At 30.8% G+C, this 17,304-nt stretch overlaps 1 protein-coding gene and 1 long non-coding RNA gene across 2 annotated transcripts; both read left to right on the plus strand.

The window, feature by feature from the left end:
- The first annotated feature begins 1,916 nt into the window (after positions 1-1,916).
- LOC108485098 (uncharacterized) lies at positions 1,917-4,125 on the plus strand. Its single transcript, XM_017788952.2, has 4 exons — positions 1,917-2,442; positions 2,720-2,830; positions 3,634-3,714; positions 3,836-4,125. The coding sequence occupies exons 1-4, from the start codon at positions 2,182-2,184 to the stop codon at positions 3,908-3,910; spliced, it is 528 nt and encodes a 175-aa protein (XP_017644441.1). The 5' UTR covers positions 1,917-2,181; the 3' UTR covers positions 3,911-4,125.
- An 8,621-nt stretch (positions 4,126-12,746) lies between these two features.
- Positions 12,747-13,471, plus strand: LOC108483266 (uncharacterized). The gene is made up of 2 exons (XR_001871034.2): positions 12,747-12,944; positions 13,234-13,471. It is a non-coding gene; the product is annotated as an uncharacterized LOC108483266 (long non-coding RNA).
- Positions 13,472-17,304: the final 3,833 nt, after the last annotated feature.

Here is a 17,304-nt window from a genome sequence, read left to right on the forward strand (position 1 = left end):
AGTTATTTAAGGGTTTTTACTAAAATATTATAAGAAATAAAATATTAAAATAGTATGTTTAAACTATTATGTATCAATTAACCCTAAATTAATCAATTAACCCTAAGTTAATCAATCCCTAATTAAATCAATTAACCCTAATACCCTTAATTCTAATTTAGTATTTAGTATTTAGAATTAATAGTTAATTTAAACCCCAATTCAATTAATTTTTTTTCCTAAAACCCTTAAATTCTAAACCCTAAAAACCCTAACCTAAAAACCCCTAACCCTAAATCCTAAAAACAATAACCCTAAATTAATTAAATCTTAAAAAACTCTAACCCTAAGAAAAGGGCAAAACGCTCCCCTGGGGGAGCGTTTTGTCCATGTTAGCAAAGCACGCCCTCAAGGAAGCGTTTTCTGCTGACATGGACAAAACGCTCCCCCAGGGTAGCGTTTTGCTGACACGCACTCTAAAAACGCTCTGACATGGACGCGTTTTCGTGAAAAATGGCCTAATCCGATAAATAACCCAATAAACGACCCATTTCCATAATTAAATTTAGAAAAGGGCCTTTTTAAGTAAAATGGCCGAGTAATAGTCTAAATTAAAAAGGCAATGAATCCATTATTATAAATTGATTTTGGAGAAGGGACTTATTATTATATAATGAATTATTAGTCAATTATTAAAGATTTATTCATTATAATGTATTTGGAAAAGAATTGTTTATGCTAAGATTTTTAATCAAAATGTTAAAATTAAGTATGTTCAAATGTAAACAATCTAAAGTACATGTTTAAGGTTTTTAAATTTGAGTAATTAATTAAAATAATTTAATAATGAATATTCAAAATTGAAATATAATTACACATTATTAATATATAATTTGATGTTGCTATAGTATATATCAGATTAGAGATACTATTATTTTTATTATTGCTAAATTTAAAATTTATTTTTAAATAAATTTTAATTAATATAAATATGAACATATGATGTCATGTCACACCCAATCAATTGGGTACCCAAATTCTTATTAACTAACAACATCATAGGCAAAATTTATTACCTTTAACATCCGCAAAATTCGCCATTTTCAACCACTTTACTTTCTTATCCAAAACAAACCAATAAAATTAAAAGAAAAATTCAAAATTTTAATCTTGGTTATTTTCTCATCCCAAAATGGAATAAGACAGGAAAAATAAACCAATAAAATTAATGTTAGTGTTTCTTAATTTTAAAATTGAATAAACTGATCACTTTAAAAAATTAAAGTAGTTTAATCTCTATTAATTTCAAAATGAGCATATAAGGACAAATAATCATGGTGTTAATTTTTCATCAATTGTATATAAATTTGATTGGTATGATAATAAATTTAACCTTAAAAATTTACACATTATATCATTTTAGTATTGATTTAACAAATTTAGCCCGTATCATTATAAATGTTGAGGTAAATTTATTGAATTTTTAAATTAAGACCAAGTTGACAAAATATGTAAATATCAAGAGTTAAATTTATTATTATACCAATCAAAATTTTATACAATTGATGGAAGATATTAACATCATGATTAATTATCTTTAATTGTATACTTTTAAAATTGACAATGATTAAATTGCTTCAATTGTTTTTGACAAAAAATTTATTTTTGTTTAAAAAAAATAGTTCATGTTATGCTTTAAATTTATTTATATTGTATTGGAAGTTACAAAATTTGCAAACTAGGCGGCGGCTCCAAATCTGTCCTACTCTGTCTTTACAATTAAGGCTTTTCCCCCCATGACTTGTGGAGGTCACCACTTCATGCCCGCTCCACTAACTCTTCACCCCCAAGCATTCCTTTACCAATACCCTTTACGACCCTTCAACCAATATATATTTACAGCACCATTATTATATATCGTACAATAATTAAAATTTAATCTTTAACAGAAAATTAAGAGATAAGAAGAAGAAGAAAAGAACATTTGATTTAAAGGTGAAAAAATCATCTCAAACTTCATGATTACAAAGTAAGGAGACAAATGGGTCAAAAATTCCATCTTTTATATAATGTAATCACTATTTGTTTTGTGATAAAGTATGGTATTTGGTTGATTTCATAGCTTTAAAGCTAACCAGCCCTTCCAATATAACCACCTAAAGAGACCCATCAAGCAAAAAAACAAGGGAGGAATATAGCAGCATGGCGACGCCAAAGCAGCAGCAGATGTTGGAACAACAGCAATCACCGATGCAGCGAGTGAAGAACTCGGGGGTTATGATGATGATGAGTGAGAGCCCAGTAAACGATGAGAAGGAAGAGGAAATGGCGGAATCTGCATTGGCGTTGTTTCGAGCGAAAGAAGAAGAGATCGAGAGGAAGAAGATGGAGGTTAGGGATAGAGTTCAGGCTTATATGGGCCGCGTCGAGGAAGCAACCAGGCGCTTGGCAGACATTCGTGAAGTAAGTTATTGTTGGACTTGGATCCTATCCTACTTTTTCAAACTTTGAATTAATCAATGAATCCCATTTCATTTACATCGAGAAATCTGAAAACTATAACAAAATTGAGATTCAGCTTTATCATTATCAATACTAAAGATACAATTTGTAACGAGAAAAGGAAACAGTGAAGAAGTTTTCTTGTAGCTGAGTTGGATTCAAATCTATGATTTTTTCTTATTCAGTAATATTTAATGTAATATAATGGGGATTCATTTGGATTGATATAATGTTGCAGGAGCTTGATGACCTTGTCGATCCAATGAGGAAGGATGTTGCAATTCTGCGCAAGAGGATCGATACCATTAACAGGGAGATGAAACCACTAGGACAGACCTGCCAGAAGAAGGTACAAATATCTTTCCCATTTCCAATTTAAGTTTATTAATGTTAATTGTTGGATGATTAATTATGTAATTATCTTAAAATTATAATTTAATTTAGGTTCTTCGTTGCAATTCTATATGTGAATATGTGGATTCTTTATCAAATTTATTCTAGTTTATTAGTTTTTGACTTATTGCATTATTTGGTACCGAATTTGACACTTTTTATTATTATCTAATGTGGTACATATATTATGTTTTGGTCTAATATGGTACATATATTTGACAAAAGTTATATATTTTGGTACTAAAAGATAACAATGTTGATTTTTGTGTTTAATTCAATTTTATAGTTGACTTGATAAAAGTTAATTGCTAATGATATTAGGTTCAATTCTCATTATTTTGTTAACAAAATAATTTTAGTGTTAATTGTGTATTTATTTAATTTTGTGTTTAATTTGTTAAATACAACTTGATGATTGATTTTTTTAGCTTTTAAGGTTGATTTAATGAAAGTTAATTGTTAATATTATTAGCTAATTATGAATTTTAATCAAAACAACCACAAAACCCGAATTAAATACTAAAAAGTTAACACCATTAACTTGAGGTATCAAAATATATAACTTGGGCCAAATACATGTATCACATTGAACCAAAACATAACATAAGTACCATATTAAAAAAAAGTATCAAACTCAAGTACCAAATGATGTATTAAACTTAGTTTTTTTTTTCAACAATTCTAGTTGATTGAAACTTGATTCCAAGTTAAATTTAAATAATTAATTTATTAACTTGTCAATAGTTTTGATAATCACAGGAAAAAGAGTACAAAGAAGCCCTTGAAGCCTTCAATGACAAGAACAAGGAGAAAGCACAACTAGTTAGCAAATTAATGGAGGTCAGTGTGTATATATATATATATATGCATATGCTTTATAGTGTCGTAGGAGCATTCATTTACTTGAATATTTAGAATTTGTGAGTAACATATTTGGTGGTGCTTGTGAAATGCTGGTTAGCTGGTGAGTGAAAGCGAGAAACTGAGGATGAAGAAACTGGAGGAACTCAGCAAAAACATCGAAACCCTTCACTAAATTCTGCTGACTACAACACCACCATATGCTTTTGTATTCCTTTCTTATGTTTTGATTTACGTTTTACTTCTTGTTCTTTCAATGGGAAATGTTATGATGTAGGAAAGTAGTCCCTGAACAGCTTTGTCACCGAAATGGGTCAACTTTCTTGGGCTGGATTTGATGTATGAAAATATCCTTAATTGCTGACCTATGATTGCATTCTGAATTAATAACTCTTCGCTTCTAAGCCACCAATCTTACTCAAAAAACCAACCAACCAATACAAATGGCTCATCGTTGACTTTAACTCTTGCATACTTTTAATAGTTTAAACTTAAAAAATATAATTGAATTTGTGCATATGATAATAATTTAATAACAAATCATCGGACGTATTTCTTAGATTTATGGAGTACTTATTGGACAATTTCCTATGATAAGAAGTAAGAAGCAGGATTTTGATATTGATAGATATATTTGAATAAAGGGTTGTCATATTTAAGTGGGTAAGTTCTTATATACTAATCATTCGAGATTTCATTAGGCACATGAGCTAACAAAATCATAAGACCAGGCTTATGATCTACCTAACCAAACCCCTTCAACCAACAAAGAAAACTAAAAAACCCACAAAAAGGAAGGGAAAAGTATGCATCAAGCAACCAAAAAGAGCACGACGACAACAACAATCTTGCATGATCCAATGCAAACCTCCAACAAGTAAATCGACATGATATGGTTTCCATGGCCAGATGGGAATATAAGAGGGGGCGGGGTATTTAGGTAAACTATATGAGGATCAAGCTTACTTTTTAAATTCGAAATAATTTGGATTATCTAAATTTAGGAAAAACAAAATAAGTTAAATACTCAATTTGTTATATATTATATTTATTTAAGTATTTTTTTATTTAATTAATATTTCAATACTATTTATACTTAGATATTGTAATTATCAAATTTTATTTTTACTAAATTAATATTTAGATATTGCAATCATTCAACTTATTAGGATATAATTCTTGTTGGTATTTTATTAGAAAAGAAAACTAAAATGATGAAGAAAATTGAATTGCGAAAAACTTATTGAAAAGAGAAAACAATAAGTTAAGTAATTGAAATGGGAAAAGTACTTTTTATTGAACTGAAACTAGTGTTTATATATTAAACAAGTTAACAACTGCTAACTAAAAATAGGCTACTAATATAATCTCTAAAAAATCTGAACCAAATCAAAGAGTTGTGATAACTGCTAACACTCCTCATTGCTTCAGTTGCTGCAAACACCAAGTGTTGTTCTCAAACTTTAAATTTGCTTACTAGGAGCGACTTGGTGAAGATATCTGCAACCTGCTTCTCTGTTTTGCAATGAACCAGTATAACGTTACCTTCTTTTGCACTTCCCTTAAAAAGAAAAGCTTAATGTTGAAATGCTTAGTCTTCCCATGAAATACTGGATTATAAGAAATTGCAATGGCAACTTGATTATCAACGAAAATCTTTGTGCAATTTCCTTCTGTTCAAGGTTAAGATCACTTAATAATTTTCTCAACCACAAAGCTTGATTAATAGCGGCTGCTGCAGCAATAAATTTGCTTCAGTAGTGGATTAAGCCACAGTTTCTTGCTTCTTCGAGCTCCATGAGAAGACACCAGATCCAAAAGTAAAATAATAGCCTGATGTGCTCCTCATGTCATGAATGGAACCTCCCAATCACAATTAGAGAAGCCAACAAGCTTGAACTCCTTGCTTCTTGTGAATTTAACACCAAAATTACTCGTGCCTTTGATATAACGAACTACTCTATTGGCAGCCCTGAGATGCAATTCACTGGCACATTGCATAAATTGTGACAAAATACTTACAGCATTTAAAATATCAGGACGTGTTGCTGTAAGATACATTAAGCAACCAATTAAACTTCTAAAATATCCCTCATCAATTTTATCAGCTCCATCTTCTTTACACAACTTCTCCTTTTGATTCATAGGAGTACCTACTTCCTTACATTCTTCAAGTTTGAATTTCTTCAATATTTCCTTGGCATACTTCTTCTGGCAGATGATTACTTCATACTCAGCTTGTTTAATTTCCATTCTAAGAAAAAAGAACATCAATCCGAGATCTGTCATCTCAAAACCTTCATCATCTCTTGCTTGAACTCCTTAGGCAACAGTGCATCATTTCTCATTAGTAAAAGATCATCAACATAAAGAGAGACTATCAAAATATCATTACTTTGACATTTTACATAAAGAGGTCTCGAATTTTTTTTTTCAAAACCCAAGCTCAGCAAATGATCATCTATCTTACTCACCAAGCTCTTGGAGCCCGTTTCAACCGATAAAGAGCCTTATTGAGAAAAAACACATTGTCTTCCTCTCTTTTCTTCACAAAACCTTCAGGGTGCTCAACATAAATTTCTTCCTGAAAAATTTCATTCTAAAAAAATGATTTTACATCAAGCTGATACACTCTCCAATTCATTTGAGCAGCTACAGCAAATAAAAGTCTTATGGTGTCCAAACGAGCAACTGGTGCGAAGGTGTTTGAATAGTCTACGCCAAAAACTTATACATTGTCTTTGACTACATGTCTTGCTCTGTGCTTGTTGATTGAGTCATCAGTATTAAGCTTGGTTCTGTACACCCACTTGACTTCAATCACCTTCCTATCATGGGGTCGATCAACCAACTCCCATGTTTTGTTTTTCTCAATCATGGACAACTCTTCCTTCATTGCAACCATCTATTTTATATCCTTCATTTTCGAGGAAAAATCTGCAGGTTCCCATACAGCTATATTATATCTTGCATAAATGTCAATGAGTAATCTAGTACCTTTTTTTAGAGCATCATCCACCAACTCATTTAGCCAATTTTCATCTTTATCTATGGTTGAAACAGGAAATTTAAACTTCAGATCTGCTGTGCTTTGGCCACTTTTCTCATCCTAGTTCCGCTCTTCATTTTTCACGAAATGAATATCTCTGCTTATAACAATTTTTCCAGACTGCTATAGCCAATAAAGACTCCTAAAAGTGCATTTTTTTCTAACTTGTCCCTCTTGATCTGTAGAACGTGAGTGAAGCATAAACAACCAATTATTTTGAGAAAATTTAAAGATGGCTTATGACCATACGAAGCCTCATAGGGTGTTTGATCCTTGATCGCTTTTGTGGGCAATCTATTCTATAGGAAAACCACGGTATGAGCTGCTTCTGCCTAGAACTTTTTGGGTAAATTTTTCGCATGCAACATACATCTAGTCATGTCTAAGATGTATTTGTTTCACCTCTCACTAACTCCATTCCGTTGCGGAATATAGGGAGCTGTTAACTGATGTTCAATGCCAGCTTCTTCACAAAATGCATTGAAATTTTCTGATGTATACTCATTGCTATTATTGGATCTCAATATTTCAATGTGGTTGCCACTTTGATTTTCCATAGTCTTCTTGAATTTATAGAATACTCCAGCCACTTTTCACTTGAATTTTAAGAAGAAAATCCAATACATTCTTGTAAAATCATAAATAAAAGTAGCATAATATCGACTACTTGCTAATGAAGGAGTTCTTTGAGGTCCAAAAATGTCTGTGTGAATCAACTGTAATTTACAAGTGGCTCTCTATGCTGTCTTGGGAAATGACTTTCAATTTTACTTTCCAAATTGACAAGCTTTACATGTCGATATGTAATCATCAAGTTCCGGAATATCAATGGCCATTTTTTTGGACTTCATCTGCAGTACCCCTGATAGTGATAGCGTCCGAGCCTTTTATGTCACAACATTATGAGGATTTCTTTGATTAGAAAAGCTAATTGCTCCTCTTGCATTCGATTGAGGGAAAAACTCCTTCTTGCCATCTTAACTTCGAACATCTTTTGTTTTGTAGCATCCTCTATCACACATTCCTTTTCCATGAACTTCACTTTGAATCTTTTCCCTACAAATTGACCAACACTAAGCAAGTTTTGATCAATATCAAATACATATAAAACATCAGTAATGAACTTGGTACTTGAACAGCTTGTAATAGCTATAGTGCCATTTCTTTTGATTGCAATGTAGTCACTGTTCCCAATTTTGACCTTCTTGGACTCGGTACTCTTCAGTTCTTTGAACAACCCTCTGCTATATGTCATATGATTAGTGTAACCACTGTCAATGAACCAACTTTCACTTGCTTCGTGACTAGTGAAACAAGTTGCAACAAAAAGCTGATTTTCTTCTTTTTGATTTGTCCCTTGTGGATCTGTCACTTGCGCTTCATCTCCTTGTTGCTGATTTTTGTACTTACAAATGACAACTTCATTTTCCATTTGGCTACACTTACTGCACTTTGCATCTGGTCTTTTCATACACTTGAAAGGAGTGTAACCTTTCTTGTCGTAATGTTGCAATGGAGGATAATCCTTTTTTACTCCTGATCTTCTATTTTCAGTTTACTTTGGTTATCAAATGCAGAGCTTTCTCCACTCGTAGCGCGAAAATTTTTGATCTTTGACTTCCTGTTCTTTCTATCATCTTGATACTTAACTGGTAGAGCACATTCAACTGCCCATTCTTGCCTCATTACATGCCTTTGCTCTTGTACTTGTAAAGCACTTAAGAGTTCCACCGAAGTAATCTTTGAGTGATGGTAGCCTCAAACCTTTCAGGTACTGTTACAAGGATTTTTCCACAATCCTTGAACTGCTAGAGATGAACCTAGCTGCCTGGCCTTATTGGCTATGTTAAGGAGCCTTTCAGAATACTCCTTGACTGTCTTAGTCTCCTTTATCTTCTGCAGCTCAAAACCACATACAAGATTCAACACTTGCATTCTGTGAATTCTCTCTTCTCTCTTGTACTCAGTCTTGAGATAATTCCATATCTCCTTTCCTGACTTTAGAGACATAATTCGCATGAAAATAGTTGGTGAAACTGCAGCAAACAAACAGGCTTTCAGCTTTGATTCTCTTGTCTTCTTTTCTTTTTGTGTTTTGATTGTGCCACGTGGGGTTGGTAGGCAACGTAGGAATCGCACTGCCCAAATCTAATAATTATCTCCATAAAAAATAGGTGGCACAATTGAAGAGAAATTAATTTCAGCTTCCATAATGCAACAAACACTAACACAGGTCCATTAAGAAGAAAGCTTTGATTACCAATTGTTGGTATTTTATAAAAAAAAACTAAAATAATGAAGAAAACTGAATTGAGAAGAACTTATTAAAAAGAGAAAACAATAAGACAAGTAATTGAAATAGAAGGTACTTTTTATTGAACTGAAACTAGTGTTTATATAGTAAACAAGTTAACAACTACAAACTAAACATAGGCTACTAACATAATCATAATCTCTAAAAGAAATCTCTAAAAAATCTGAAATCAAATACTTATGATTATATCTAAAATCAGCTAGATTATGATAATTGAAGCATATTTTCAACAATTCTAAATACTTTGATTGTTAATGTATTCATCTCTACCAAAAGCATCAGTTGTTGATTTGTTTGACTATGTTAATAGTTAAGTTTGTTTGATTAAGGGGAGGGTTACTTAGGGAGAGCATTTGGTTCTTTTGTTGTATATGTTCTCTCATTATAGTTTTGTTCAAAAATTTTCCAAATGTGGAGATGGTTGAGGTAGCATTTTCCAAATGTGGAGATGGTTGAGGTAGCATATAAGGAGTGCCTACTAGTGTATAACACTGCTCAAACTCATAAAGTTGTCATTGGCAAATTTTGGTAATAAAATCTTTAGGTTTTGATCTTTGTTAATATTTTAAGTGTATGCAAGTGCATTTATGATATTCAAACCATTATAGCAATGTATCTTGAAGATTGATTTGGATTGTGTAACACCAAATCCCAGCTCTGTTGCCGGATTAAGGATTCAAGTGATATAGAAACAAACAGAACAATTTATCTTAATTCAGAATAAATATTCAATTAAAATATAAACATATAATAATTCATAGAATAATTATTGAATTAGGCTTTATTTCAGGTTTACGGGGCCTTAAAATTTGATTGAAGGTATATTGGGATCAAATTGTATCAAAACATAAGTTTTTGGATAAACTAGAAAATTTGGAAAACAGGGGTCACACGGCCGTGTGACACAGATCAGACCATCTGAGTATTCGAAGTAGGGACATATAGTCGTGTCCCAACTCATGTCATAGATCATGTAACTCACTAACTTGGTACACACGACCGTGTCGCAGGCTGTGCGCTAGCTAGTGTAACTCAGTGACTTGAGACACACGGTCATGTCTCAACCCGTATAAAACCTGCCCTAAAACTAACAGAATACACACGACTGTGTGAGGTGACCGTGTGTAGCACAGGACCATGTAACAACCCGTGTCTCAAGCTGTGTGCTTCCAAAAAGACTCATTAAACAAGTTAAAATCAAGCCGAAGCTTACCCAATAAGGTACACATAAAACATAACCATCCCATGACCAAAACCAACAAAATTCTAAACTCAAAACATATCAAAATTGTCGAAACCATTTTTTTGAGTTAGGAAAAAAACAGGGATCGACTTTTAAAACTGAGTGTGGAGTCGCCACCAATCTTTTGTTTAGGTGTGATTGGGTCACCTACTAAAACATTTTGTTCTATTTAAATCAATTTCGATTCACGCAAAATCAAAAACAAATGGGTTCGGGAGTCGGTTACGCATGAGGAAGGATGAACACCCTCATTGCGCCCCAAAATTGGTACCAAGTTGATTCGATGCTATCCTTATATCAAAGATTTTAAGAAAAAAAAATATCTTTCAAAGCATGATTCTTTAAAATGTGTGAATAGTTCAAGTTAACTGTCAAAATTCTCTCGTTTCAAAGATATGCAGCATCATACCTAGCACGATTGGATACGATACTTTATACTTTCAAAAATAGATCGATTTTTTACTTTCAAAAACTCGTACAATAAAATTATAAAAAGGTTATCCAAATATTTAGTTCACCAAAAAAATCATACCCAGCACGATTGAACATGATTTTTCGAATTCCCAAATATTGGATATTATCTTATTTCAAAATTTTTGAATAATAAGGAAAATTGAAAATTCGCTCAAAACAAGTTTATTTGTTTCAAAATAGGTAGAACACTTAATGCATTGTATCGAAACATTTGCATAGAAAAGGATTCATGAACAGGAAATAATATGATACAATAAGCCACAATTTAATAAATCCAACAATTATGTACAACTATTCTAAGTAAAATATAACCAAATTCTTAATCATGACGAGAGAGCAATTGATAAAACAGTTACTAAATAATATATCACAACAATAAATGTAAAACAACCCACAAAACATGTACAAAATAAAGCGGAAATTAGCAAAAGATGTAGTATAAGACAATTTTATAATAATTATGAATTATGAACACATAATATACATACTATATGCGTAAATTAATTTACATAAAAAACTAGGAATATATAATTATTGAAATAAGTATTAAAATATTTGAATTGAATAACATGCAAAATATTTTAAACACAAATTCATTTAAAATTAACAATATACATGATAGTTTATATAAAATATAAAAGAATAATAAAATACATGATAATAGATTTACAAAACTTGCATATGTACATAGGAATAATTATTTGTAAAAAAAGCATGAGATTAATAGTATATAATAATTATGTATGCAAAAACTATATGTATAAAATGTATGAATTGAGTGATGCTTATAAATCAAGCATATGTTTTAATATATGTATGTGTGTGAAAAAGAATTTTGAAATAAGCAATGTACAAAATAGTTTTATATGAAATAAATTAATTTTGGATTAATGATACGTATTAATAGTATATGCACAAAATAATAAGATATGGAAGTTCGTAAAATAAGTAAATTGTACAACTTAAATATAGTCCTTCAAAGAAATAAATTATACACATAAATAACTTTAAAGGAATACATAGAAAACTATTTACATGGAATAATATGAAATCAATGATGTGGACTATAGCAAAAAAAAAATCTAATATGAGTTATTTACATATAAATAAATTTTAGAAACAATTGTATGCTAAGATAAACATGGAATTAAAAGGTGAATTATAAGATTAAATTAATTTTATCTTAAATTATATATGTAATAAATTTTAGAAACACAATTATATATATAAATATATATTTTCCTAAAAAAACTACATGTATAAAAACATGGATTTAATAATGTGTATAGGTCAAAGAACCAAGTCTATACCTAATAATAATTTAAATAGCACATAAAATAGGTGGATTTCCTTTAAATAACAAAAAGAATATATACATTAAAATAGGTGAATAGATTCAAAAGAAATTATAAAATAAGATAAAATTAAAAGTATACATAAACTAAAATAAATTTTATTACAAATTATACATATAAAATAGTATACAAAATGTTAAAATGATAGAATAAAAGAGAAAAACTATAATAACAGTTTTTAAAAGCTAAATTCAATTATCAAAACAACTTAAAATACAAAAGCAAGTAAACAAGCATTAAAGAAAAATGGATGTGCAATGAATAAAGAAATGGGGAAAAATCTTAACAAAATTGAAATAAAAGGGACAATTCACAAATAGATAGTCTTAAAGAGGATCAATATGCAATGCGTGTAAAAGAATGAGGACTAGAATCAGAAATAATCCAGGCCCTAAAATGCAGTGTTGCAACACGGACCCAATTGCAAAGACGCGCAAATTCTATGACAAATTTAAAATGAAGCAAAGTGGAAATAATGATCAATTTAAATATCTACGCGAAGACGAAGGACCAATCGCGAATTTGACCATTCGAAGCTAAAGGGCGAGGATCCGGGTTGCAAAATGGGTTAATGCGCGGATCTCACCCCCCTCCAACATGGCACTGTTTCACTTTGCAATTAAAATTAAAGAAAAAAAAAACATAATGGCAATCTGCCATATATAATAGCCAAGCAAATCTCTATTGTTAGGGCTTCAACTTGGAGACACCGCCGAACCACCATCACACTTGGTGGCCGACCATGCGTAGAAGAGTCGCAATCCGAGGCCAGAGGTAAGTACTCTCCTTTCTTTATTCACTTCATGCAAAATATAAGAGAAAAGAAAAGAAGAGGGAAAAAATCAAAAGAAAAACAAGATTTGAAAACTCAAGTCACCTTTTCGATTTTTATTTCTTTTTCAATATGCGTCTGTATTTCTGGGAAAAAAAAGATCCATTTTACAGTATAATCAATGGCCTTTTATAGCCGAGCTCAGGTAAAAAAAAAATAAATACAAATTCTTTTCATTTTTTTCCTGTTATTGCTTTGCTGTTATTTGCTGTGGTTGTTAATCCGTTGCAGGTGTTTATGGCGTGGAAAAGCCGTTCGTGGACGTGGAGCGTGGCGCGCGTGGAAGCCGTTGTGGAGCATGGAGGCTGGCGGCTGAAGTTTCTAGTGTTTAAGGTTTGCTGAAAAATCATTAGTGTTTTGGGCTTGGGGTAATGGGTTATTTGGGCTAATTGGGTTATATATTTTTACTGGGTTTGGGGATTTATTTGGGTTATTTTATTATTTGTAAAAGAACTTAGACTTTGACTAATTTTGGGCCATTTATTTTCTTTTGTTTTTTTTATATTTGTTATTTTTGGTTTATAATGGGCCAGGCGAATTGGGCCTATTACAAAAATTAGTAACCTAGACTTCTAACCAATGTACCATTCATAGGTACCTCAATTCATAACTAAAAATTTAAATAACCTAACAAGACTTTGTCTATTTCCAATTTTATTGGATTTAAGTTCCTAAAACTAACTATATTATTACCTTATGAACTTGCTTCAAAATTTAGCAAATAGACATTAGAATTTCCATTTATTCATAAGATTTTGTATTCCACCATTACAAAACATACACAAAAGAAGCTAACAAATTTTTTATCTATCAATTACCATCAACCTTAATAACTTACAAACAAAACCTATATACACATGCCACAGAGCTTTATGGTTAATCCTTCCAAACGATCAACAACAATTATCTACAAAATAACAATAGGAAAAACATAAGCTTACATATCCTAGTAAGATCATAGTATAACTTTTACTTTAAATTAATTAAACTCGGTTTATACAATAGGTCAATACTCTATTTTCAATGGCATCAATGATGCAATATCAAGGCCCTAAAGTGCATTCAAAGCATGTATGTGCATTCAGGGGTACCGAAGTACAAATAGGGGCACGTATGTGTATTCAGGGGTACCGAAGTATAATCAGGGGCACATATGTGCATTCAGAAGTACCGAAGTACAAACAATGGCACATATGTGCATTCAATAATATTTTCTTCATTTCTGAATACATACTTAATTCATTTCATTATTATATATTTTTAACGTCGTTCCAAGAGAAACAATACAATATTCTCTATCAATTTCATAGATACAAAATATTTGTAACTTTCATAATTATATAAAATTATCCAAACTAAACATACCTACTTACATATATTCATCAAGTAATTAAATAAAATTAATATAATTCACTAGAAAATTATATTTAAAAATTGAAATACTATGAACTTACCTACTATTCACTTCCGGTTGAAACGCAGGGACTAGTCCGCAATTTTTTCTTTCCTTCAGTTATTGTCTTTTGGATTCAAATCTTGATCTAAAATAGTAATTAAATATCATATATTAATTTCATATAAAATTAATACTCAATTTAATGCACATGAACCTTAACTTTCCATTAATTACACATTTTCCCTAAGCTTTTACATTTCTCACAATTTAGCCCTTTAATCCAAAATTTCAAAATTATTAAAATTTCTAAATACCCTAAGCTTTCCGAATTCATTTACATATTAGTACAACCCAAAAATATTCAAAATTCACAAGAATACCATGTCCATTTTGATGTTGTTTCAAATTACTTCTTAACACAAAAACTAACAAAATTATTCAATAAAAAAATTCATAGTCAATACCTAATAACTCAAATCTATTATTTAACATCATGAACAACAATAACTCATCAATGCTACCTTTCAAAATCTCTAACAGTTTTAAAAATAAATGTTCGGGTTATCAGGATCTGGTTGCAACGATATCAAAAACGTAAAAATTACAAGAAATAGGCTTACAATTCATACCATGCATGCACCCAATTGTTTGATTGTACCTCAAACACCCAAAAATGGTGTTCTTCCCCTCCAATTTTCGACACAAAGCTCTTCGAAAGATGATGACAAATTTCTTCTTTTTATTTTATTAAATTATAGTTTTAATTCTAAATTACAATTTTACCTTTGAATATATCATTCAATTAGGCCAAACTTAAACCTATTACCATCCATAATGGATAGTGATGGTCTAATTACTATTTAAGGCCTTCAAATTAAATTTCAAAAGCTATTAAACCCAATTTACTAATAACAACTAACTTTTACAATGTTTACTAATTAGTCCTTTTTTACTTATTTGATTATCCAACATTAAAATTTATTAACCATATTTTAACACGACCTTAATGACTTCGAACATATTATATAAATAATATTTACGAATCGACATACCGGAATTTGTGGTCCCAAAACAACTATTTCATCACCACTGAAAAACGAGATATTACAAATTGGACCAAGGAAACCAATTTTCCTATTTTGAAGATATTAGATCGGATTGAGTAAACTTGGAAGTATATCTTAAAGATTCAAGACGTATCTTGGACTTATTAAAGATATTTTTAGAGCTGATTATATTGTTGTTTTAACAGGAAGATTGATTGTAATTGGTCTAATATGTTAGCAAGTCTTGATTCCTTATAAATTGAAAAGACTTGTATAATTGTTGAACTATATTGAGAGCACTTATTCTTGTTCATTAAGTGACTTCTTTTTAGAGTGCATTAAGTGTAAAATCAAAATGTGTTAGTTTTTGTCCTAAGTTTTTAGGGGGAAAACAAAAGTGATCGATATCTTAAGTATAAGAGTGAGATTTTAATATAGTAAGTGTTGGAGCTTGTAATCACTTGTTATACAAGATATTCAGATAGTGGATTATATTTCTAGACAAGGCTTCATAAACATAGAAAAACAAAGTTGCGTAATCATATCGTTGTGTTTTATTATTATTATTCATCAATGCTTGAAACAGTTCGCACTGCTCAATTTACTTGTAAATATCGTTTTAGTTATATATATAAATCCCTTATGCTTCACTGATTTTAGATTGAAAGATTTTTTATAAATCATTTCATTGATTGATTAATCATCCAATTACATGTTTGATTCCAAAAAAATAAATATGAGGGCACACATTCTCTAAATATAGAATTTATAAAACTAGAAGCGAAGAACATGTTGTATGAACACCACTCTGAAGATATTTTGCATGTTATAAGAGACTATCTTGCATCTAAAGAAAATTGAAGGTAAGTCCTTCCTGATAGAGCTAGTGGGCATTTCTTTGTAGGCGACTTTCTTCAATGGTTTAAGTCTAATTTGCACAGTTCTGCCAAATTCGCCATTGGTGATGTAAGTTGGTTAAGTTTATTTGGTTTAATTGCGAATACGAAAAAAAAGAAATCTTTTTATTTTTCAGGGGGTTTCTTGGTTTGCAAATGAGATAGTTAGAGTATCATACACCTGGGCAAAACAATTTGTTTCTTTTTACAGGAAGGAATTACTTAGACAACAGGTACCAAGGCCAACATACCAAATGTTGGAGAATTGGATCAGCCTTTGTACTGATGGTACAGTTTAGGTAGATTCTAGTAAGGCTGCAGCAAGAGGAGTCTTGAAGAATGGTCGTAGGGAGTGGATTATGGGACATAATATGTATCTAGTGCATGTTTCATCTTAGATATTAAACTGTGGGGTATTCTTGATGGCTTGAATCTTATCCAAGATAGGAGATACAATGCAGTAATGATTCAAATGGATAGCATGGAGGCGGTTAAGGCCATTCAGAAATCCTCACTGACGAATTCAAAATTCGCCCTTATTAGACGCATTCATCATCCGTTGGAGAATATAAGATTATGAAATTTGCAGCATATTCCCAAGGACCACAACAAAATAGTTGATTGCATGGCCAAAATGGCCTTTGATACAAATTATAGCCTGATGGTGTTTAAAGATATTCCAAGCGAAATCCTAACTATTTCTCCTACTGTTCAAGTAAGAGATAATCTTGCTTATAGAGTTTTCTTGTGTAATTAGTTTGAATTGTGAGCTTGTTTTTATTTTTACTTAAAAAAAAATGAGCATCCTCAAAATTCATAATTATATACATACAATCAAAAATCCTAAAAGCATTCCTAAAGAAATTTCATTTAAAACTAAAATTAATTTTGCCACCACAAAAAATTTATTCGACAATTAAAAGAAAATTTGTCCATTTTAATACAATTTTCAGAATTTATCAAT

Source organism: Gossypium arboreum, chromosome 7 (genome assembly GCF_025698485.1).
Source record: "Gossypium arboreum isolate Shixiya-1 chromosome 7, ASM2569848v2, whole genome shotgun sequence".
Classification (NCBI taxonomy): domain Eukaryota; kingdom Viridiplantae; phylum Streptophyta; class Magnoliopsida; order Malvales; family Malvaceae; genus Gossypium; species Gossypium arboreum.

What these genes read in the sequence shown, in the direction of transcription:
- LOC108485098 (XM_017788952.2), top strand. Translation starts at nt 2,182, where the DNA reads ATGGCGACGCCAAAGCAGCAGCAGATGTTGGAACAACAGCAATCACCG. An exon ending in GCTTGGCAGACATTCGTGAA is followed by an intron (nt 2,443 to 2,719) that starts GTAAGTTATTGT and finishes ATAATGTTGCAG; the next exon opens with GAGCTTGATGACCTTGTCGA. An exon ending in TAGTTAGCAAATTAATGGAG is followed by an intron (nt 3,715 to 3,835) that starts GTCAGTGTGTAT and finishes AATGCTGGTTAG; the next exon opens with CTGGTGAGTGAAAGCGAGAA.